Genomic DNA, 25,305 nt, shown 5'->3' on the forward strand with positions numbered 1-25,305 from the left:
TGACTTCTGGTTTATTATTATAGATGATGAGGTATGTATATGATGTGAAAAAATTGGATTAGACCAGTCAGGTTTTTGTAAAGGAAATTATCATTAGTTTAGCCTGGTTCATTCCCCAGCGGTACTATTTGTATAAGAATATTCGTAAATGACGACTCTGCTATCATCACAACAGATGTATAGACCAGGAAAGGGTATCTTAAGTTTTTGATTGACTACAAAAGTAACCTACCAAAAGCTACGTACATTTTGTTGTATCAGCATGCTAGTTCACACATGATGTTTGTGTACTGTCTGGTGCTTGTACTAAATATTGATCTGGCGAAAGGATGAAGTGGTGTTAGGAGACTGCGATGATTATTCCACGACGAGAGGGGCAGGATCTGAGGTTCGCTATACATTAATGTAACGAGAAGTACAAAGGCGACGTCATACTGATTGTATCGATACTATTCATATAAACTATATTGCATTGAGACCAACTTTCCTTGATTTGACGGGTTTTCGGCTTACAATTATGTTCCCTCTGATAGCAAAAGCTCAGAAAGTCTTGGTTATTTTAAAGAGTCCATTCGGTTCTAAATATACAAGTACTCTAACGTTGAATATCTTACGTTGACCAATATAATTGGAAGACTCTAACGAATTCGTCCTAAGGGGGATATAAACAACCAACTGATGAATTTATGGGCATGCTTTATATCCCATCACGCAAACGCTTAATATCACACGGTGTCATTGAGGAGCTTGTAAGGCAGGTGTTATACTCGTGGGACAGATATTGGCAATGGCGGGAGTTGGCACGTGCTGAGAAGAGTGATGACGTGCCAATCCCCATCACAATCAGCAACGCGGAGACAACGACAAGTCAACACGCCCGTGTTCTAAAAGGAGATACAATAGAATTGGACTACGTCAATTGAAATCAGTGTTGTCTTTACGTATTTCTTAAATTTCTAACCATGATAGAAAAGAAATTTATACTCAACGGTATTTTCAATTGGAATTTTTGTTGTTTCATAAAAATAGCGCTGCTATATATTGACATGCGATTGACATCGTGTCCCTTGTAGCTACAACCTGCGAAATATATGACATTTTTTAAAGAATAAATGGCCGAATATGAATGGTATGTGAATGCATTAATGTAGTGAACTCCTCTTGACAAAGACTGAAGCAGTTCTATCTAATCAAGCTACATTGAACCTACCCCATACACTAAGTTACCGTAAAAATACATGTAGTTTTATATAATACTAATACCTATCAAATGTGTTATATTCGTAATGTAGTTACTAAATATTATATTATTGTAATCCTGTTAACTACCACAATGTCCAACTATTAGTATATACAGTATGAATTAAGTTACCGTAAATATGGGCAAAACGATTTTGTTTCTTTTGAATGCTGAAATTATTGTCGTCAAGCCTTGGTCGTAGAATGACGGGTGTCGTGGATATATTATTTTTCCTCCATTTACAGAATTATCACCCCTTTAACTGCTTTCGCCCCAGGTTTGAGATTGCCTGTCACACCCATCTAGGTAGAAGGAGATTTGAAGAGAAAACAAGAGTACTTCAAAGGTGGGGGAGGGGGTGTCATTAAATCGGCCTACGTCTTATAGATGTCTCCTTAGTAGAATGGCCCATGTCTCTTGAATTGGTCAGAAAAAAATAGAATCTACTATTTTTCATCATATGTCTGGCTTAGATTCCAACAAGGGGCAGATAAGTTAGAAGATAATTTTATACAGAAATAAGGTGGCTGTTAGCCAGCCTAGTCTTTCAGCGAAAGGAAACAACTACATGTATTAAAACCATTATTGATATAGATTATCTAGAGTACACAGACAAGGACGTAGATAGTTTCCGCTCGACTTTCAATCCACCCATAGTCCCCTATGAAGCAGAATATCATCAAATTTTATGTTTTAGAAAATATGCTCAAGTGTAAATGAGCAGATGTCTTACAGGCTAACAATATTTTGACTAATATCGGGATAAGCTGTAAAGTTGAAATTGACGCAATGTGTCAGTGAATATATTACTGAAACTCTACTTAATTAATGTTCGAAAATCAGTTAAAGTTTGTCTGAAAATTTGGTTAAAAATTCAGAATATGTTACTTGTAAAGCTGTCGAACTTCCGATATCTCAGAAACATGTGATTGACTGATATCTGGCAATGCCTTGTTATGCACGTTAACTGGAATATATCAAACACCACATTTACCTACAGCTGTTGTAAGTTCAGTTTTTATACCTTAAGTTAACCATGCTATTTCCCTCTAACGTGTTTTGTAGAGAACGTCGTTTAAAAGTTCCTATATAGTTGACAGTCACTTAGGATAAAACTAAAGTGCAATGTTAATGGGTTTTTTCGAGTAGAAAAAGCCCCCACCGAAAACAAATTCTAAAGTGCAAAATTGATGAGTGCCTAGTTGCACTCGTTAGGCATATAAGGTCATGAGACGTCCACATTGACATTTTACTGTGAATATTTTGATTACACGTGGGAATATAATTAAACAGTACTGTTAAGTAGGTGGAAATCATTTACATCTTGGGATATCTGAATCGATTAACGCACGAATAAATTACTTAGCGTATATAATAGAGGTAGATTAGTTCGATTGCCCCAAACGTCTTAAACAATAGGAGTCACAACGGTATTAAACACACGAGGTAATTACATATAAAACGATAAAATTTACAGTATTAAGCGTATCACTCGTATTACATATAACTCAATTAGTTACAATTTTTTTAATCGCCTTTATTAGCTGGTCAATGTTTAAATAATTCATTATTTGACCAATACAAGAGTAAGTAACGATTTTCATATTCAAACTCGTTTACAAAGTCTCTGTGAACCGAAAAAACAGGTTCACATTAATATTTTGAGAAATGGTCACGTGTATTGGATTCGACCAATGTGATTGCGAGAAAATAATACACAACTCCTGACTTATCTTAGGTGAATATGGATATTGGATGCTATTGAATAATTATTTCGTTACTCTGGGAAGCCATTAATATTTTCCAGCATGTTTGACCTAAAATCCGGAAGTATCTTTAAAAGATCGTATTATTTGAATTTCAGGAATATGGACTCGAAATATACTGCAAGCCGTGATATCAAATTGAAAATACATATAAAGTAAGAAATCCTTTTTGTATGCCTGAGAAAGATACAAGTAGTTTCTCCTTGTCGTTTGGATCAAATATATCAGTGATAATGACGAGAAGGAATTGTTCGTGAAGCATTCGTATTTTTATAATAATTGTAAATAATGTCTCTCAGGAGTGTAGTTGCAGATATATTACAATTCAAGTACAGCTCTTGAAGTACAGAAGGAATGGAGATCACGTGACTTACCTGATATACCGTCATATGTCCACCACAATGACCAATTACAACGACCTACAATGAAACGAAATATCATTAAGTATTATAAAACATGAGGTTAATAAATAATCTTCTCAGAAATAGACTACATTTTGTAAAACCTTATATTTTTGTGTCGTTGCTCAAATTCAAAAGAAATGTTTAGAAGTTTACTTAGCAACGGCGATATCCCAACTTTTATATTGCGTACATAATAGTGTTGTTGGAATATTAAGAGTATTTTGTAGTATTTTCAATAGAACAAAACAGTCAGATATCGAAAATGTAATTCAAAACAGTTTACTGCAGCAAGCAGTAATCATTTCTTGAGAAATATAAAGGTTTTATAGCATTTCTCAAGAAAAAAATAATCGATATAAAGAAAACTATGCATACAAATGCAGCAGGTAGTAAACCAATGGATGTCCCATCCATCAAGCTAGTTTTATAACAAAAGTTCCATACATATCATGTAGGAAATAGACCAAAGATATTCTCTTAAATCATACATTTCCGGAACAGTGATCGTTCAGATTATCAAATTCACTTTATTACAATTCACAGAATTTATTACGTCAACGTCATACCGATTTTGTTATCTAGTTTGATCGATGTTCGATCTGATTTTTGCATAAAATAAGACAAGCTTCTACAGCACCGAAGTATACCTGGAAGTGTTAACTAATGTTTTATCTGATAATAGGACTACATACTCCGATCTATCAGTAAATCAAAATCTATAAACTCCCCATAAAAAACATCAAACCGAATCCTGTCCTGCCGTACTAGGACAATGTGTCGGCATTCACGCCAGTGTTGACTCCTCTCTGAGTGGATGTGATAGTAAATAAAAGCGTTGCTGGTATAAAACCTATTTACTGTTGTTAGCGATTATTTTATTGCCCTTTTAACTAATTGTTGTCAATTTCCGTAAAGTTTATCGGTGCCGCCACCGTAACCGTTTTATTCGTTAATGGGCATTCCACATAAAGCATCTATCGTCGGTCCTTTCGCACTAGACTGAACCCATCACTGAAAACCTGTAATTACTATTAATAATGACATTTGGGTACTTATTATATAATTCATTTCACTATACTCACATGGGAAGCCACAAACTCCCATGAAACGAGAGATGAATTTAGTCGAAAATGCATTTTCGTCGTATTTAAGATCTAACGTTACAATTAAGCTAAAGAACAAATTTGTGGAAATGTATTAACGTATTTCCACCTAAGGATAAACTCTCCCGGAATGACCTCGTCATCCGGAAGTTTTTATCTTGATGGACTTCCTGTGTATTTGCCGAGAACTAAAGTGATTAGAAGTAAGTTTAGTAATTGGTTGTACATTCTTTTATTTATTTGTTGTGTTTTATATATTGTCGATGTAAAGAACAATAGGTTCAATTAAAGAAATGATTGTTCTTTTTCATGGAAACGTCGAAGAAAGTGTTCCTAAATGGAGTCAGTAAAATGATGTTAAAAGTTGAAAACAAAAGCCTAACTCGATCTGAACGAAGCTGATAGCCTATGTGTTAGCGTTTTCTTTAATATCCAGGTACAATGTATAGATGTATCGCCTGTGGTAATATATTTAAATATTTTGCAAGAAAACAATGACAAGAACAGAACGTTTTCTCCAAGTACAATCACATGATTCAGCATAGATGTTGCTGATCACTTCCTGTTGATGATACACTAAATAATACGTCAATCTGAAAAAATAATGTTTAAATGCTAAAAACTGTACTCAACTTTAATGTCTCCCACACTTCTTCTAAATCATTGACAAAATGTCATTTCAATTTTTTTTATCACTGAAACAAGTTTTAGTACAGATCCAAGTTTGTGTATGAAAACGGTTTCATGAAGACGGACTATGTTGTCATATGGACCGAGTGGTACCGCAAACAGACGAACTAAATCAGAGAGAAAAGCTCGCCAAAAAAGCTAGTAAGCGAAATTACAAAGTTCCTATGCATGGGAGACACTAAGTATTCAAAATAACCGAACGCCGAAGTCTTATTGAAAGGTTGATGGGGAATGATGTAATTTCAGTGTTTGTCGTTAATCATTAGAGCGATAACTACAGAAGAGAAAGAGGTGTTTGTCTTATCAGTGGACGATTGATTTCAATCATATATGTCTCCTATCTCTAATAGCACCTATTATTTCTTGTAGACACATTCGGAAAATTTCACTTGTCACTTATTTTGACACTCCTCCATTTTTGTTACATTTTACTGCATTCAAACAGGATAATTTAGCGTCCTGTTGGGAATAATTAAAATATTTCTATGTTCGACCATAAGTAGTTTGGAATGAAATATAATGACATTATTCATCAAACGTGTACAAGTTTTCTTTGACGAATGTCAGGAAATTTCTATTCCTTTTTTTTGTCACAGGTTTCTTATAATTTTTAAAACATGTTCTTTTGTGATTTATCAATGGCATTTGTAGTGATTTGTAACAGATGTTTCTCGTGTCGTATCACAAATGTTTAAGTGATATATCATAGACGTTTGCGGTCTTTTGATGTTTGAAGTGGCTTTTATTCTTAAAATTCATGGACACTTAACTGTGATTCAAGGGGAGTGCTACCAAGAAACTTGGTAAGAGTACAACCAAGTATAGTGCCTAGTATATAGGGGTAGTTGAATGAGTAAATGTACATAACTTGGCAGAATATGATGGTTGTATAGTGTATACCTAACCTGTGCAGATTATGAAGATATCTCGTGCTAGCATGAATGTTTTGTAAGTGTAATTGCGTGTGTGTTGCTTTTCATGATTATGTGTTTTATGAAAAAATCGTCGAAAAATAAATAATAAATAAAAATACAACTAGCAGGACTTTTGTACAAAACATTGCAACTATAATTCGACCATACAATGCGATACGAACGGCGAATGCACTTCATCACATGAACATAAGTTCATACAATGTGTAACTACTTATTTAATTAGTATGTAAACAAAACTACACGATGGCGGCACTGATATACAAGATTCATATGACTTAATACAAACGATGAACACGGTGACTTATTCCGTCTTTGCGTATTGCAGAGTTATCTTCTCTTGGGAGCAGGTATTGATTGTTACGTCACTTGTTTGTGAGAGTAACGTCATCAATTTTTGAGAAAACGACGTACTTTTCTCACACAAACTAATGACGTAACAATCAATACCTGCTCCCAAGAGAAGATAACTCTGCGATACGCAAAGACGGAATATCCGCTCGGTTCGAATGACAAATTCGGCCTTAAATTCAACTTCAAGTGTTATACTAAAATTCAGAACTCGACAAAACCGAGCAAATGTTACAATTAAGACAACTTTGTCGAGAAAGAACGATGTTGAGCACAGTCCAAACAACCAAATGACTGGTAAACAGTTTGTAGAACTAAAATAGAAATTTTCCTCTGTCAAAACATTTAAAATAGTTAGGAGGAGAAAATACACAACCCTACCCATTGGAGAAGAAAACACTCTTTAAAAGTTGAGTTAGCGAGAAATACAGTCGCAAGTAAGGATCCTTCATTACAACAAGAATACACAAGGTTGGAAGGTTAAAAGAGGGGACGTGGCACTAACAGAATCCTTCGAACACGACCTATCTTGTATCTAAGGCTTCCGAGTAGGACACGGGAGTGACCATAGACAAAAGGATTACAAATCGAACAACACAACAGTTCAATAATAAACCCATCTAACTCAATGTAAACTTTAATCATTTAGTATAGTGTACTGTTCAACATTAAAATAAAAACATTTTACTCCACTATAAAAGAAAATCAAGGACCTATTTCGACTGTGACTGTTCAGTCTGATCACCACATGAACTCAAACAGGAAAGATTTCAAGATACAGTGCAGGGCTACAAAACAGCTTCCATGCTTAAAGGACCTTGAAACTTCCAAGAATGTTCGTATCTTAGACAAAGAGGCGAAGACAATTCTCAAAATTACGAAAGGAATATGTATTTACGAAACGGAGACAAACACTTGTATCAATTTACAAAAAGAATTGCAACAACCCAATGGAGGAGAGACACTCTACCCACAAACTAAATCTAGTGATAGAAAATATCCTTTGTTGTCACCGGGTGATAAAAACAATGATCCATAATCAGTTCATACTTTTAGGAACTAACTGGATAAACATAATAAAAGCATCTCTGAAAATGACAGCTAAGGGAAATATGTTTGTATAATGGAGACTGATGAAGAGGACATGTAAGTCCTTAAGCAGGGATAAAACTATATGAAGGTTAAGTATATATACGTAAAGGTATACGGATGTAGGTATAGTTAAGAATGTACATAAACAAAGTAATGTAATTCATTCGGAACACTTTTTGACAGTTCGAACGTTTATACTCCGGGGTTTTCTGTTACACGTGTACATTGTATAGCGAAGTCACGTGTAAGAGTTACAAATTAAATGTTCAAGTTAAATGAAAATATAGAGCTAGTGTATGCTCAAATTTCTTGTAACTTGTTTTTATTCCCATAATTTCTTTCTCGAATTTTGTCATGAAATCACCCTTCCGCGTAATTCTTGAATAGAGGTAGTATGTTATATTACAATTTTCTTGAATTCATTTTTTTTTTTCAGAAAAAGGAGGTTCCACTATAAAAACGAATTCGTTATTCAACAGTCGTTTTTGATTTCTTGATTATTATTTTTATGGAAAAACTGCATTCCTTACACCGTTTTTATCGGTATTTAGTGCGCCTATTTTATATTCTAACGGCTTAGCGTCACCATAATCATCTATAATAGGTCGTGGACACTTCTATCAATCATACATTAGACCTCTCTCGAGATTTGAAAACTTCACTTCTTGAACAAAAAAAGGGGACTTGAGTCTCCGTGACATATTGAGAAATGTTCTATTTTCGAAACTGTGCGAAAATCGGCTAATCTATTGACGCCATATTCAACAAAGCTTCACTAATTTTATTTGTGGTGGGCTAGTCTGATTCCATCAAATCGACACTAGAGATTACACAACGAGAACTAACCTGTCAATAACGATTTATTTAAAATCTCAAATGATTCCTTGCTTTTAACAAGTAGAGTTTCCTGAAAGAAAACCACAGCAGTAACAATGGGTATGGTACCTAGCGGTGTCTTTAGCGGGTGTTCATTTTGTGTTCCTTCTGTGAGAAAAAAGCTGAATAGCGCGATTAATAGCGTCAACAAAGCAACTGTTGACGAGGACACAGATTCATGTAGTGACAGTTTTATACCATTATGATATTTATAAAACAAAAGGATTGTGCTGATACAGGAATGTAGCAATGCGACAAGACATTCGAAAACACTCGCATGTTAATACCGTTGCACAAATCAATAGAACTCCCTTTGTAAAAATAACGAGTTGGACATTTTTATAAATAGCTTGAAGATTCAGAACAAACTTTTTTTCTATTAACAACTACAGTTTCCTACTACTGCCGAGAAGACTTACATTCGTGACACCTGACAGTCAAAACGGCTGATAGATTTAATTGAGTACAAATGCCAGATGCCCACAAATACAACTATTTACAACAATATAATTATATTTGGTACATTGAAGTAAACATACAAAACAAAAATTGTTATTTGAGAAAATGGTGACAATGCGTCTAAATATTTTTTTTCATATGTTTCATCATTATCTGCTAAACATATCTAAACTTCAACAGGTTTAACTGCACAATTCTAGCCATTTTGTATATAATTTCAAAACTACAATACAAAGTCACTTTACGTTGTTCGTAACAGCGAAGTTCATTTAAAGACAATGTCCATGGATGACGGGCCATATTTTTGGTAAATCTGTAATCAAACAGTGCTAACTTTATTAGGAGGCACGGTGTTCATTTTAAGCTCCAAACGGTTTAACATGTAATACCCAATAGTCTTATTGAATAACCAGGATACCTATTTCGACTATTCTCATCTGTCTCTCCCCTCCACCTCCTCTCTTATTCCAGCCCCTCTCCCTTTTTCCAACACCAACGATCTCTGTGTACTAACTTCAATCTTAGCGTCCATCAATATCATAACCGTTTCCATATGACAAAGAGTGCGTGTTCGGTTTTCCTAATCTAGTCGGCTAAGTATGTAAGGCAGGAATTCACAAAAGGACTTGGAGTGACACAGGAGAAAGGCAAATGCGGCACGGAATGTGATTGAACTTTAGAAAAGCAGAAGGACATGTATGTATAGATTAGTTATACTGCTTACGCCGACTTGATTGGGAAAATCACACACGCGATCTCAAGTAAACTCTCCGAATACATATTTAAAAACTATACGTTGGTGTCCCTAATCCTATCATTACCTCTTTTGCTGTTACCCATCTTTAACATCTTATATATATATACATATATGAATTGTATTAGGTTATTACGTGACTCATTAATTTTGTATATATATTTTCTGTTACGGAAAGGACGTAAGTAAGTTGCAATAACTTTTGTCCAATCCATTTGTCTTTTGTTGCAATAAAATTGATTTAAACTAAACTAGTGGTAGGACGTCGGGTTAGTGACTGTAGTGACAAAAGGGTTGCGGTTTCGAGTCGCGGCACGGCACTGTGTTGGATCTTTGAGCAGGATACTTTACTCCGCTTGTTCCAGTCTACTCAACCGTAAATGAGTACGTGGTTGGACAATGCTAGAATTGTTGAGTGCTAGCTATGAGCGCCGAAACTGCAGCTCCGACTGTATGCCCAACAGTGAGTTGATATTGGCTGGTTGCAAAGGCCCTATGTATAACCACGGATACTAGTTTGTTGATATAAACAGATATTAATACTGATTTTACTGTTAATTCTGTTATCTGTCGAAACATCTCATTTGAACTTTTTGTGCTTAAATACTTTGATATAATCAAAAAGGTACTACGCTTTAGTTAACTTGCAGCGATATTAAAAGTCACTGAAAGTGAAGGTTTGTACATATTTGCGCATTGTTGATCTACCGCTTTGACTCCAAACGACTGAGCCATTGTCATACATACACTAGACATGTTTGGTAGCACTCTTCCTACGTGTCTGCCGTACGGGTATTTCACGGTAACTTTGAGTTTACACTATGACTATCTAAAAACCAAACGTTTTTTACTCGAAGCATATTCAAGTATTAAAGCTTATACATGTATGAGAAGAGTTTTCTAAAAGTGAAATATTTTTTGCCTTTTTTGAAGAGATATACTTTAAGTAAGTATGACTATTCATAATATATTTGTAGCGGTACCTGTGTGAGATGTGTAGAAAACGCAATATGAGTAAACGTGTACGAATCTGGAATGAGATATCCACAAACTAGATGTTCTTAGACAATGCCATAATTATTGTTTTGTTCAGGATTTCGCGTTCTTTTAATGGTTAAGGTCATTCAAAGACGGTCAAGGCCATTTTTAGTTTCGCTAACCTCATGCCCAAAATATATAATTATAATATATAATTAAAAAAAAATGACCTTTTTATTTTCTTATGATTAAAGGAAGATTAATTATTACAATATCTGTATTAGCCCTCCACCTGACAAGTACGTGTGAGGCGACTAATGTAGTGTTTCCTCTACAGAATTCGATGGTTAAATGTCCCTTTCGTTAAGGGGACATTGAAGGTTTATGTGCCATTCTTTACGAGGACATTGGAGAAACAAAACAGGTCTTCTGTATCCTTGACATTATCGCTTGGTCCTGTTTGACCTTATAGTATGGATGGAGAAGCCACGAAAACTTAAACCAATATATGAATAGTTGACTTCTTGGCCATGCATGGAGCAGTTCTGGGATTCTGTCCTGCCCAGTGGATCACCTACATTAGCTGTAACAGTACAAGCAGATCCCAGTGGAGAAGTAGGTACATGGAGACGGACCTTCTGTCCTGATCAAAAGATTAACTCGTGATCACCCCGAGTGACACCGCTATGCCTAGAGAATACAGACGTTATCAGATTAGTAAAGACTTTCTACTGTGATATCCGGATCTAACAGCGGATTTTGTTCTAAATCAGACATGACGTACAGACATATGTTATAGCCCTTAACACACTATACGTTTCAGGTTTCAGAAAGCAAAACAGTTTGTACACCAAAGGTTCAGTGATTGAAATCTTTGTGACGTCTTTCTATGAGTAAGGCTATTGAACATCATATGGCCAATTGAAGTTTCAAAGGTCAAGGTCAAGACCATATATATTGTTTTGTTTTTGTTTACACTGTTGTTCAATGTTTAACTTGCATAGACAAACTCCAGTTTAAGATGAGACTATTTTAAATCAGGTCGGCAACGCTTGCACACAAATCACAAAATTATATTGAAATCTCTGTTTATCAACAGATAAACCTTTTTATTGGACATCATTTAACATAATTGGAATTACATATATAAGTTGTTTATACATTACATACAATCGCGATGTGGATAGGCACTCAACATTTAGTAAGCTTTTCCATTTCGGGTTCAAATATCGATTAGTCTATCCTTGAAGCCGAGATAAGGAAGGTAGTATTTGTCCAGCCTAGACTTGATCTCAGAACGGATTTTAACAACTGAAACCAACAAAAAATGCGATGCCTACTTATACAGCTGGGTAGGCTTTAGCAGTCAGAGCAGAGTATGTTGACAGTAGCTTTAACGTGGCTTGAACGTTATTAACACCTAAGCTTTTGCTGTGTACTATTCGGCGGAGACACGCTTTCCTCTAGTGGCATTGAGTCAACATAGAGCTGGCATGTACGCTGTCAAGCTCGCGTATTAATCTAAAGCATTCGGAGTGTCGCAACATGTCACGGCAAACGAATTAATCTTTATTTTTCGTGCAGCCGTTCGTCTTTCTGTAATAATGATAATGCATTCAGTAGGACTGCATCCTTGGGGACGGCGGTCTCTTTGTCCAACCACGTCGACATCCCAAAATAATTGACTATCCCATAATAATCACCTATCCCATAATAATCGCGGCAAGGATGTACGATGACAGCAAGTGAAACTGTAAGCATGGTTACTTTATGTATAACACGGTATAACTGCTCGGATGGTAATTGTGTATGCTAGTGGCTGATTATATTTGAAATATTGAATCTTCCGGCTTCTTTTCCAAATAGAAATAAAACGTAGAAAATTAAAAAAAACTCAAATTTAACTTCATACACATCAGAAATAAAATGGAAAAGATAACGATATTTGCCAATATTTAGATTCAATACCAAAAATTCAGAAGGGAATGCTATTTTAAAGTGTAATTGAATTCGACATTCCACGTAATACGAGTGTAAACAGCTTCCCTTGAAGACGTGACGTATATCGGATGACATATCGGATTTAACTCCTTTTCCGTAATTTAAATCAAACTCGTTATTTAGATGTTGCTTTCACAAAGATATGGTTATTTTTAGACTCAACTCCGTTTTAAAACCTTTGCAGCATTTGTCTGTAATATGTGATATTTCAATATATTGAGCTAACAGCGGACCGTTCAGTTCTGGGCCGCTTTCGTTGATCGCTATTCAAACGGTTAAAGCGGTTGGACCAGAGTTGGTCGTTTGTGAAATAGGGTCGCTAGTAACCTGATGGTGCTTTCAAGCGAGCCTTGACAAAGCCTTTCAAGCCCTGCATAAATATTTGCAGGTCATTCGGGAGTTAATACCCGAAAATGTTACATTTCAAAAGAGACAAACCGGTTGTTCCGATTAAGCAAACAGACTCTTGGTGTTACACGTTTCGGGTTAATAATATTCAGTCACTAATAATAGGCCCGGAAAGCGATATCCGGACTAGTGATACCCGGATTATCAAGTTCTGTATTTTTTTTCACTTCTAATACACCCATCACAAACTATATCTATTCACGGTAACATAGGACACCTGACAATATAATGCACACATCCTAACGACTCCAGTAGTCTGTGTTCTGCGTTCTCAAAGCTATTATATTACATTTAAGCGTGCACACAGGTCACTATCTATTCTGGTTTTAAAATCCGTCGAACATAGAAGTTTGTTTCAATCTGTGTTAGGATGACTGTTCAAAGATAAGTTTATTTGCCTAAGTGGGTTTGGGTCCATTTGAGAGTCAGCCGACATTCTAATGTGTATTTCGTGTCGAGTATTTGCATGTGTAAAGATCAAACAAACTTGACACATGGAAATTGTAACTGTAACAATTGTTCCCACCGGAACGTGTTCAATAGAATAACATGCGAACAAGGGGAGAATTTCCGCCCGGATTTAACTTTTTTTTTTTTTTAGTCCAGTTTCATCGCCATTTGTTTTATCTTAGTAAATATTGAGGATATCAAACAGAAGGCCTTCACTCAAAAAGCATGTTGGATTTGAATACGAACCTCTCTAATGGCGGACGTATTCTATTTCAGAGAGCGGAGTTTGTTTTCTGTAAGTCAACATGTTACTTGATTGCCATTAGTGGGTATAACCTTATTATTTGAACGAACCTCGTCGTTTTCGACGTCTAAGAACGGACAGAACTGCTATAATCTATTGCGTGTGAATGTAATGCGGTGAAATCAAGGATTTCTTTTTGTATCTCTAGATCGGTTTCCGCAGATTTTTGTTGGTTATTTAACGGAAACGGAAACCATAACGACATTTTGTCAGTAAAAATAGATTTTTCACTTTTTGGTAGAACGGTTGTTTTTTCGGCTGAAGTGTAGATTCTTACAATGTAACTTTTTGTAATGATACGAAACCTTGTTCTCTGAATTCATATTCCCTCAGATGCGCTAAATATCATCATCATGTTAAGAATTCTTTAATTTTATAAATAACCAATGGAAGTAACCTGTTAAGCCAAAATTAAAAGAAGATGATACTGTTCGACGATCAATCAACCGTGCTATATATTTAAAACAAGCATGCATTTCCTAAGGTAAATCAGAAAACGTAATACTGTAGAAGTACTACATAATGTACTTCACATGTGTGCAAGGTTTTACTTTTTAACCTGTTTTTATTACTCTTTTGACTATTCAACTAATTATTTCAATAATACCATATACATATGTATTATGGTACCTTCAATGGTCGGTTGGATTTGATTCGAGCTGGAAAAATTCAAATCAATATGTCAATAAGTTCAACATTAAGAACTACAAACATTTACCTGAAGCTTTAATAAACAACCTGATACACGTTCGAGTCTTCCATACGCTTTGAACTTGCCGTGGTTTAAGTGAATACGCTTGCCTTATGTTTCCAAGACGTCTGGTTCGAGCGATCGGTAAATTGAAAACAGTATTACTTATACACACCAGCGCTAGCCTCACTGGACATTTTTAGATCGTGTCTTCGATTTCTCTCCCGGAGAAACGGACGTCTAGGACCGGAGCTCACGATTAGCTCTGGATTTCTAGATGTCTAGCACAATTATGTCCTATTTGAGCAGTCGTCTAGTATCGGGGGAGGTGACGGCACAAGTTAATAGTAATTACATAGAAACAGGGAGGAAATTATTGCCATTTGACAAATAACTTCGTGTTTAACTCCCTCTACGAACTGTGGCGTTGGGCGACGTATAGGGTTGTTTCAGGTACGATGTGCGGAGGACTAAAACAACACGCATCATCAACAAAACTATGTCCTGTATATCTATTTGTCTCTGGTCGTTATATATCGCAAGTGATAGGTCAATATTGTTTCAGAGGTACGTTTGACATTTTGATTGGCACAAGTCATTACTGTGAATTACGCTCACTATATTGAATCTATTTTCTATTTGGTGATAATATCAAGATCTAGTTACAGATATTTGTTGGTCAAGGAAGTGTGTTTCTTGTGATATAATGATATAAAGCTGAAGAATTCTTCTTCGTTAAATATCAAAACATGCTATATTTTAAACAACGAACGTCCAAATATTTATAAACCCTTTTCTATTAAAACCAAGGCAATACTGTTAATCTAAAACTTTACGTTGCATTTATTTTATTTGATATTTTGTATATACTTTGACTGTAATACACATGTCAACATACACAGAGGAGTCTATGCGACATTCATAGCGAGAGTTCGAAAGCAATGTTAAACTAAGATAATGCATCCCATTGTAAAAATTCAATACCAAGCGATATCAACGACACAAACTCTTGTCTAGTTCTGGTACACTGTCATCATATGCAAATACACAAAAGATGTCCGATAGATATAGCTGTGTTGAAAAAGTGACAGCAGCAAAATTGTTCTGATAACGAGAGACACGCAGAGTTAATGCCCCGGAAGTGCGGATGTCTTCACAGATAACAAAATCCGCCAAATCACCGAGTCGGGTTTTTATGTCGGAGGCAGGCAGTGTCAGAAATCAATGATTGTCTCTGTGTCTGGAATATATGTGGTTTTGTGTGCTTGACAGCTGGTGAATTTTGTTGATTTTTTTTTTTTTTTTACATAGTTCACCCTTAGCTGACAGTTTAAAAGTGTGAATAAGGATATAGAATCGACATTGCACACGCGTGTACGTTCTAGACAGTTATACAAGAATGAACATTTATATATTTTTTTTCGAAATAAAACTAGATTTGCTTAAACATTTTGCCTGTCTTCGAAATAGAGGACCTACAGACGTGTTCATATTCTACCTTCTTTCAAGAGCTTTCGTTTATTTGCTTGTTCTAAATAGCAAGTCAACACATTACCGTCATACATGGTCACATTGAAGACCATGGACAGACGTTAGATAATTCATTCGAAAAAAGAAGGAAATTATTAATAATAATAATAATTCGAGGTTCTTATATACCGCTTTATCACAACCTAGCTCGTAGATTGTCTCAAATCGGTTCACAAATATTTTATCCTTGGTTATAGGGCCTTTGCAACCAGCCAATATCTTTCTAAACTCCCTGGGGACCATACAGCTGGTGCTGCCATTTCGACGCTCACAGCTACATGAAGCATTCAACAATTCTAGCACTGCCTAACCATGTATACTCAGTTATAGCTAAGTAGACTGGAACAAGCGGACTAAAGTATCTTGCTCAAAGATACAACACAGTGCCGTGCTGTGACTCGAACCCGCAACCCTTCGGTCACGATATCACCAGTATCTTAAATTGATTTCGCACATGAAATTTTGCTTTGTCAAAATCCCCTTACTCTAAGCTGGACACAGAAGTAACCCCCACTTTTGCAGGTTAAGCGTGGTCTCATTTATCGTATAATGAGTAAGAGCAGACGAATTCATATCTCCTAACTTTCGGCAAATTCTTTAGATGGCTGATGACACAGGAAAGAGTCGACGGAGACCTAAGAAGACGTCAGTTGTACTAGTCATATAGGAATTAGCATTGTATCAGCACGGAACTGTCAACAAATATGTTTGCATCGAATAAAGTGACGGTAAACATGTACACATAAACAAGCGTTTCGGTAAGTTTGGTTACGCATCAGTGTCTTTTAGACACCAAATGAACAAAAAAAAAATGCACTTCTTGGCCAGAGTGTCTCCATCGGTCTCTTTAAGTCGATGAATATTCAAGTTGTTTTGTGTACTGTGGTGCCGTTGCGTAATACTTCCATCTAATTTGCTGTAATGATGAAGTCGGTAAGTTAAGTGTTACATGTACTTGGGGCATCACCGTCTGATATCTCTGTCTGTCTGTACTTTTAGTAGAAGGTAAGTGTCTAGCAACATGTATATATATACATTTTGCCTTTGGTCAAATATACATTATTTAAAGCGGAAGTGAAAAATATCATGCTCAGTGCAGTTACAGGAAAGTGGCCAATTTCCGCCGCGGGACAGGATGGGGTTAACAGTGACACCTATTCCCCGCGGTACAGTTCAGAGACATACGGAATTGTCACCTGCCTGTTTTGGAGGAGACTTTGTTCCGAGAACAACATTACTGCTTAATGTACAGTATGTGCCCTTCAAGCAGAATGTTCCGCCGATGTCTGGTATTTTTTCGCTTCTAAAGGAGCATAGCTCATTTGAAAATCAAAGTGTATAGACTACAGTAAAATGTGAAACACAGACACATATATTGTCGTGTCTGTGTTAATTTGTTTACATCCCGCAACGACCGATTATATCGATAGTTTAAGTTTCAATTTAACTGAACTTACCGCCATCTTAAGATGATGTCGACCACTCCAACTCCTCGAATAGTACATGTATAGAAGAACATAATATTGTGCCCATGGGGGTAAAATAAATAGCCTTGCACTTACACTGTTACTTCATTAAATGTCGTACTATTTCATTAAAGATGTGCTACCTGACATTTTATAGAGCAGGTTAATACGACACCTGGATTACATGTATTTAAAAGGAGTGTCATTAATCTGTCATGCATTTTGCATTGTGCATATTTCCTTCCTACTTTGTACATGCAACTGAATGCAATTAAAAAAAAAATCAAATATACAACGAACGCAAAAAACAAATTCATTGATGAACAAAATGGAAATAATTTTATATATGTTTTTTTAAACTTTAAGTTAACAATGCCATGGATGTTTCTGTGTAATGAAAAGAACTGGCAGCCCTCGTTTGTTTCAGCACCGTATTTTCTAGACATAATTAAACCGGAGACGTCTCATCGAGTTCTTGTCTTCTTAATCGAATCAAGCTATGTATAGCCAGAGCAGCCATATATACACTGATTTCCCAATGCTGTTTAGTATTTAACATAGATTCTTTTTTGTTATATACATCCAGTTCAATGAGCGAACTCAAGGAAGACATGACGTAATGGCTGCGGTGGCCAAGTGGTTGAGGCGTCTGACATTCTGCTACCACTAGCCCTCTACCACTGGATCGCGGGTTCGAGGCCTAAGTGGGGCAGTCGCCAGGTACTGGCCGCGGTCGGTCGGTGATTTTTCTTTGGGAACTCCGGCTTTCCTCCACCATCAAAACCGGGCACGTCCTTAAATGACCATAGCTGTTAATAGGACGTTAAACACAAACAAACCAGACTGACCATCTACTTTCTGATCTGTTGTTCAGGACATTTTGCAAAATATCACGTGTATCAATATTTCCTAAAGCATTCTAGCTTACATGTGTATGACTTCGGAGACAACGAGGAACTCCGTGTTATTTCGATTGACAACGAAGCTGTATGACCATATTCTTCTATTAACGATGAAATGATAAGAATGATTACATATTAAAAACCTTATTTCCGGAAATCATATAACCTATATAGCTATGTTATTGGCGAAGTCTTACAATAATAATGGAAAGGGATGGTGCCCAATCCGCGATTCTCCGTAATCATCCATCGCGATGTACTTATACGACAGTAGTGTTATATTTAGTGGATACTCGTTGACACATTCAACGTAAGCACACAAGGTAATCACTATAACAGTTTTTCTACTATTTTCCTCACTGCTCAAAAATAATCATCAACACATGATTGCAATAGGGATGCTGTAGCGTAAATCCGACAACCTTTTTTCCTGCCGAGACTACCCGACAAACAACAATCCAAGTCGTGAAAATGTTTGTCTTTGCACACAGAACTAATTTTACCTTTAATTTAGGGAAACACCAAAAAATGGTTGTGATTGATAACTGAAAGCCGCGCCTGCATGCTTTAATTAAGAATAGGTCTTTGCAACATCTAACCAGACTATTTATACGATAGTGTTCTATTTGACAGCTAATTGGTATAGTTTAAGGCACGGTTCACAACCGCCGAACGGTGACAGTTTGTTTACAAACCTGAAAATAGCAATTAAATTGAAATAAAACATCATTAGTAACTCTCAATCTATTTTGACTCTGTGTAACTAATACCCCATAATCGCCTCCAATTAAAATCCTAAAACTTGTGTACGATCCATGTGTACAAGCTCTACCTGTTTTGCTTTTACGTGCGCATTGTTATTTTTTTATTTTCACTACTCCGTTTCCTGCTCCAAGGACGTGACATTACACTGGTGTACTGGAATTTGACCTAGATAAACATGGCAAGTGTTGTCGATAAAACAAAAGACTCTTTCCTGGATACCTTGGCCCGTATTCATGAAACTGTTCTTATGCATGGATTCTGTGCTCAAGCCAGCTTTCTTGTAACCCACCTAAATCATGTCAACGATCAGAAAGTCAAATCTAAATATTGAAAACAGTATTCGGCTTCAAGTTTTTTCAATTTTTGTCCAAAACTTAAAAAAAAAAAGCTTTTTAAATAATTTATAACTGGAACAAGAAATTAGAATTGAGCAGAAAATCCATGCTTGAGCATGAGAACGGTTTTATGAATACGGGCCCTGGTCTTATTGTCGTTTTTGTTTTCAAGGGTCTCCGTGCGTCTTTCGTTTGTTCATATTTTGTCTAAGTTTTACCGACTTTAAATAGTAATAACTGCTTTGTTGGCAATTTGTGACTTCTTTATTAGGCGTAAGTTATACAACACTTTGGTTTGGTTTGGTTTATTTTGATTTAGGACGTGCCTCCATGTGTGTTTTGTATGCGTGCATGTGTACATGTGTGCCGGAGACCGGGTATGATGTTGTGTTTTTACAAACATTTACTTGATACATCTACACAACATGTTCATTATACACCAATATTGCTTCAATGTTTGTGTGATATTCAAAATGATGGTTAAACATGCCGAATAGAAAAAATACATATTGTACATTCGAACCAGCCAGTTTAACTTTTATCAATAACATTCACAAAAGGGTGGTCGGGTGGCGCAGTGGATAGTGCATTTGCCTTCCACCAAGCTCTTTAACGGTAACACATGCGTGCGTAAACAGGGTTGCTTCCCCTTTCTACACCTTGCTTTTATTATTTTTCGTCCGGAAGTAGACGTCCAGTGGGGAAATCGGAAGTCTATCCTTGAAGCAAAGACAATTGTGTTTCAACCAATACATGAAAATCTTCATACATTGTATAGTCAAAACAATCCCATGTTTTATTACTTGTTTATTTAGATAAAAACTAATATACATTCCGAGTGAAAAAAATCGATCACATACATTTTGATATTAGTAGGCATGAAACGTCGTTCGGAATTCATCGGTTATTTCCGGAAGGATGAAAAATAATCGGAAAATCTTGGAATTGATTGCTGTTGCATTTATCTCTTTGTCGGTGCTTCATGACTTTTAAGTTTCAGTTTTTGCCACAGGCACAAAAAGTAAAAACGCGGATGTTTTCTGAAGATCCTTTTTGTCATCAACCAGGTTCTGTTAATATTTCTACCGAGAGATATTTTCTAAAAGATCCGCATTAAACCAATAGGTCAACGTGTACATTTATTTTTCATCGTCTAAAATTTCATCAGCTTTTGATTTCCATTTGTTGAGAATATGAACGAAATAATTTATGTATGCATCACAACTCATAAAAGAAGCAATGGATGATTCATCTATGTTGAAATCAACAATAATTGTCCAGAAAACGAACCCGAGTTCAACGCCCTTTTTCAGCAACGTATTACTTTTTTACAAGGCATGCCGATTTTTAACTAGTTACAGACAGAAACTGTTTGATTTTATTTGGCATCATTAGCTGTTAGCCCTCAGTGACAGTTACACAATTTGACATTCAATCCGGTGTTTCAGGATCGAACAGAATTTCTAATCTGACGTTGTAGATTATAAAGGGGCCGAACTAATCCGAATGCCTGTTCGAACTTATCCCATTGCGGGGCTCGTTCGGCCGTCCGATCATCCGACAGGGAAAATTAAATAATTTTCAAAAACGGACGTTCTGCCATAACTCTCAGAACGGACTTTAATAAAAATGGTCCGAATTTGCCCCGATCTCCCCTATTGTTATGTCGGTCTTAATCTCATTAGAGTTTATGCTTTATTAGTATCTCTCGACTAGCCGACTTTAAATTAATTTTATCTTGCCTCATTCTGAAAGCAGTATTATCTCATTCTGAATCAGTAAATATCAGAGATCAACAAAAGCTTCGCTCTTTTAAGGCTTTGCCTTTTCATATTAGATCTAATAGTAACTGTTTTATAATCGAATCCCGGATAAATGTGTACAGAACACTTGCGCTGTATCCGTACAGCTAAAAGGACGCGCAAGTATCAACTTTTGGTGTGGCCACACGTCAGCCGGACTATTCCAAACGACATACTTTCTCATAGTCCAATTTGTATACTGTTAAAACGGTAGTATATCATTGCAACCAGTGTCTGCGTAATCTGAAATCACTCCCACTAGCTCTCCGCCACTGGGTCGCGGGTTCGAGGCCTGTACGGGGCAGTCACCAGGTCCTGACCGTTGGTCGGTGGTTTTTCTTCGGGAACTCCGGATTTCCTCCACCACCAAAAACCGGCACGTCCTTAAACAGCCAAAGCTGTTTTAAAACAGGACGTTAAACACAAACAAACCAAAACATTCCCACCTCACTATTTGCTTCTATTCTCATTTGTTCAGAAAGGCATGTAAATGACACCAACGATAGTGTCGTCATAAAAAAATAAAGCTACTCCACAAGTTTTCTAGACAACAAAAACATCGATCTAGCATTAGATTTCAAAACAACAAAAGTCAAGTATCATTGATCATCAAAATTACAGATCTAACTTAAATGTTCAAGACACCAAATTCCTTGTGTCTTTGTTTATTAAAATTATAGATCTAGCATGAATGTTCAAACCGCCAGAGCAAAGTGTCTTTGTAATGTTCAAAACACCAAATAAAAGTGTCTTTGTTTATTAAAATTATACATCTAGTATGAATGTTCAAGATCCCAAAGGCCGAATGTCTTTGTTTATTAAAAGTATAAATCAATGTTCAAGACACCAAAAATAAAAAGTTTCTTTGTTATTTTTTTTTACAGAGTTAGCATAAATGTTCAAGACCCTACAAGCCAAATGTTTATATTTATTTGTCGATAATACATGTTAAAACACCGAAGGTATACGTAATTGCCGAAATTTATTGAAAACCAATACAAATATGTATACGGTCATGATCAGTCTGATCATGAGCCCTCGCTGAAGAACATTTCTGCAGTCCGTCATCGATAGCAGACGTTTTTGAATAGTTACGTCACAATAAATTGCTTTACGACAAATTGACCAATACACAATAATGCTCCCCATTATCCTCTAACATCCGACTATTTAATGTACAGTGCCTTATCTGAGTTACGGATGGCTGCCGCTCGTCCATAGCAGGGGCTCCATAAGGGGAAAGTTATCGTCCAATTATATTGATTATTATTGCTTTAAATATTTTTTGGATTTGACATATCAAAAAAATGTAAGCTGGTGAAATAAAATTACAATGTAGATTATTATTAAAAAACATTAATTGTACGTGAATTCTTCGTTAAATGGCAGATACATATCCCTTAACAAGCCCCGTGTGAATTTGAGACAGAGTCTGAAATTGTTTTATGTGCAAGCTGCCACAATTTGTCATTACAGTTCATTATGAGAGAGGAACGGGCCCATCCTTGTGTATCGGTATATAGCATATACCCCCGCGCGATTGTCGGGGCACCGTACACATTACACACCGGCTTTCTACTCCATTTATCGGTCATGCATATAACGAAATATTGGCTGTGACACTTAACAAAGTCCCTCTCGTAGATTTTACGCTATTCGATACCAAGTCAATTAAAATATCTTTCAAAGGAAGATGTTCCTCCCTGTTTTCCCATTTTCATCGATGTTGAGCGTGAGGTTAGTGTCTAGAATGGGGCGTCTCATCATTCAAAAAGATCGTAGCATAACCAAGTGAAAGCAATGTTTTATTTAGACAAGCCAACTTATAATTCATGGTTTGCATGTCTAAATATCAGTGATATACTCGTTTTACACAGCTTTGTTGGTGACACATATTTGTTCATGGAGGAAACAGAATGAAACCTTATTACATTAAATCTGATACTACGTGGGAAACGGAACCAATCAATCGGGTGCTGATGACACATGATAGCGCTGTATGTTCACTTTCCTGCTCCTTGCTCAATAAATTAGTTCCAGTCAACCACATGGGAACTGATTTTTATTCTTATAAATTGAAACACCATCCTTGGTCCTTTCCGAGTCCGATCATCGTTCTCCCTATAGTAATCCAAGACTGGAAAGCCCTAATATAATCCGGAATGGTTGTCAGTGACATGCACTTCTACTTGTACCTTGTGTTATATTGTTGATAGTCCCATCTCGCTGAGTGTGTTCCGAAAGAACTTATCGTATAGATCGTGGGTACCGAACCGAACGGGTCACGTGTCAGAAAAGAGCATTTGTGGAGGCTTTTTTTTGTAATAGCTTCACGCCCAGTCTACCCTCCAGATATTTCTGAAGCTGAGATTTTCCAACTTTGAAGAGTGGAACAGACTAGCGCTAGTTTAGATTTGCCTTCAGTTCAAGGACATGACAATTGAGATTTAAGCATCGATTCATCTAGGAAATATGTTCTAGGAAATGCATTTAAATTGACCATAATGGGTTTACAGCTGGATAAAAGTCTTATAAATCTCTGTGCCTGCAAAAATCTCATTTTAAAAGACCTTCAAATTAAAGGAATCTATCTTACTAAGACAACACAAACAACATTAACATGTGACATTTCGTAAATAGTTTATTCCAAAATAAAAAGGAGGGGCGATATGTCATTGTCATCTGCCTGTACAAAAAATACGTGTTAATATTCTCGATTCTTACGCTTAAAAATAGTTTTAAGTAATACGATACACAATTTATTGGAACACCCACCTTTTATTGCATAGGCCCCATATCGACCGGCCTCCGAAAAACATGACGAGATACCAGAATAAAAATACATCTACCGCGCGGCATATGTCGCAATGATGTTCTCAGAGTTATTGATTGGACTTTTTAAGTCGTAATCGTAAAGGTTCCTTTTCCGAAAATCAAAATTTCAAATGAAGTGTGCTGCTGATTGCAGTGTTGTCAATATTCGACATGTCTGTAGAAGGGGATAGTGAGCAATGTTTCGCGCTGTTCCGCCCCTCCCCTTTCGTGTATCTAGTCAGCAAACTTTCGCAACCATATGACGTCATCAGAAATAATAGATCTACTTTAGTATCACCTGTTTACACTTTGCCTATCCTTATATTTAACGCACGTGCAGTGGCACGTTCTGAAAATGCATTTTTGTAGGGTGACATAATTGATTGCAAATGGTTATTTGAAGGCAACGTATTCCCTAAACAGGCAATTTCCATTAAATTTGAAGAACGTACATTAAGCGTTTTCAGGATTTGTCAAAATGATGACAAAAAGGTGATACTATCCATTACTAAAACCCGCGTAAGAAATAAATAATGTTCCAACTCATCTTGCTTAAAATTCAAATAAATAAACACGGCTAAGGTGCCATTACAACTGCCATGCTTTAGTTCGAACCTAATGCCAGTAATCGGGATCTTTTAATGAAATATGGCTGAGTGACGATCGCAAAGCTGATTGTAATTGTATATTGACAAAGCAAATATTTCTGTTTGAAATATGGATTACACGTATATGTCGAGGGTTCGCCAGGAACTTATTTCTACGAGAGACCACGTCTTGTCATCAGAAATCAGCGGACGCCGAGAAATTAACCCTGGGTTAAAGCTCAGCGTCAACCCAGACTTCATATTTCTTATACACCTGTTTATATATACATCACCCGTTTTTTTAATTTCACGCCTTTTTTTTCATTTGAAGCGTCTGAGAAACAACAGACACATTCATAGTTTCACTAATGCTCGACATTTAAACGTCATATCCCTTTGCATCAATAAATACTTCATTGCTTGCAAGCGTTATCCTGATAAAACGTTTTCAATTGAGGAATTATTCGGAAATAGCAAAATTTTGAAATGCCATGGTAGTCAAATAACGTTTGGTCCTAACTTAGGGGAAGTTTGATTGGAGGAATTTTTACAGATGTTGATTACAGCATAACGACATTTCGAACAGACATTTTATGACGGTTTTA

At 36.3% G+C, this 25,305-nt stretch overlaps 1 protein-coding gene across 1 annotated transcript in view; it reads right to left on the bottom strand.

Moving 5' to 3' along the window:
• Positions 1–25,305, bottom strand: part of LOC110449568 (carbonic anhydrase-related protein 10-like) — a 100,845-nt gene that overhangs the window by 43,375 nt on the left and 32,165 nt on the right. The window contains exon 2 of the mRNA XM_021496518.1: positions 3,381–3,425. Coding sequence (XP_021352193.1) covers positions 3,381–3,425 — 45 coding nt within the window. The remainder of the gene's footprint in view (positions 1–3,380; positions 3,426–25,305) is intronic.

This window comes from Mizuhopecten yessoensis, unplaced genomic scaffold (assembly GCF_002113885.1).
Source record: "Mizuhopecten yessoensis strain PY_sf001 unplaced genomic scaffold, ASM211388v2 scaffold4631, whole genome shotgun sequence".
Lineage (NCBI taxonomy): Eukaryota > Metazoa > Mollusca > Bivalvia > Pectinida > Pectinidae > Mizuhopecten > Mizuhopecten yessoensis.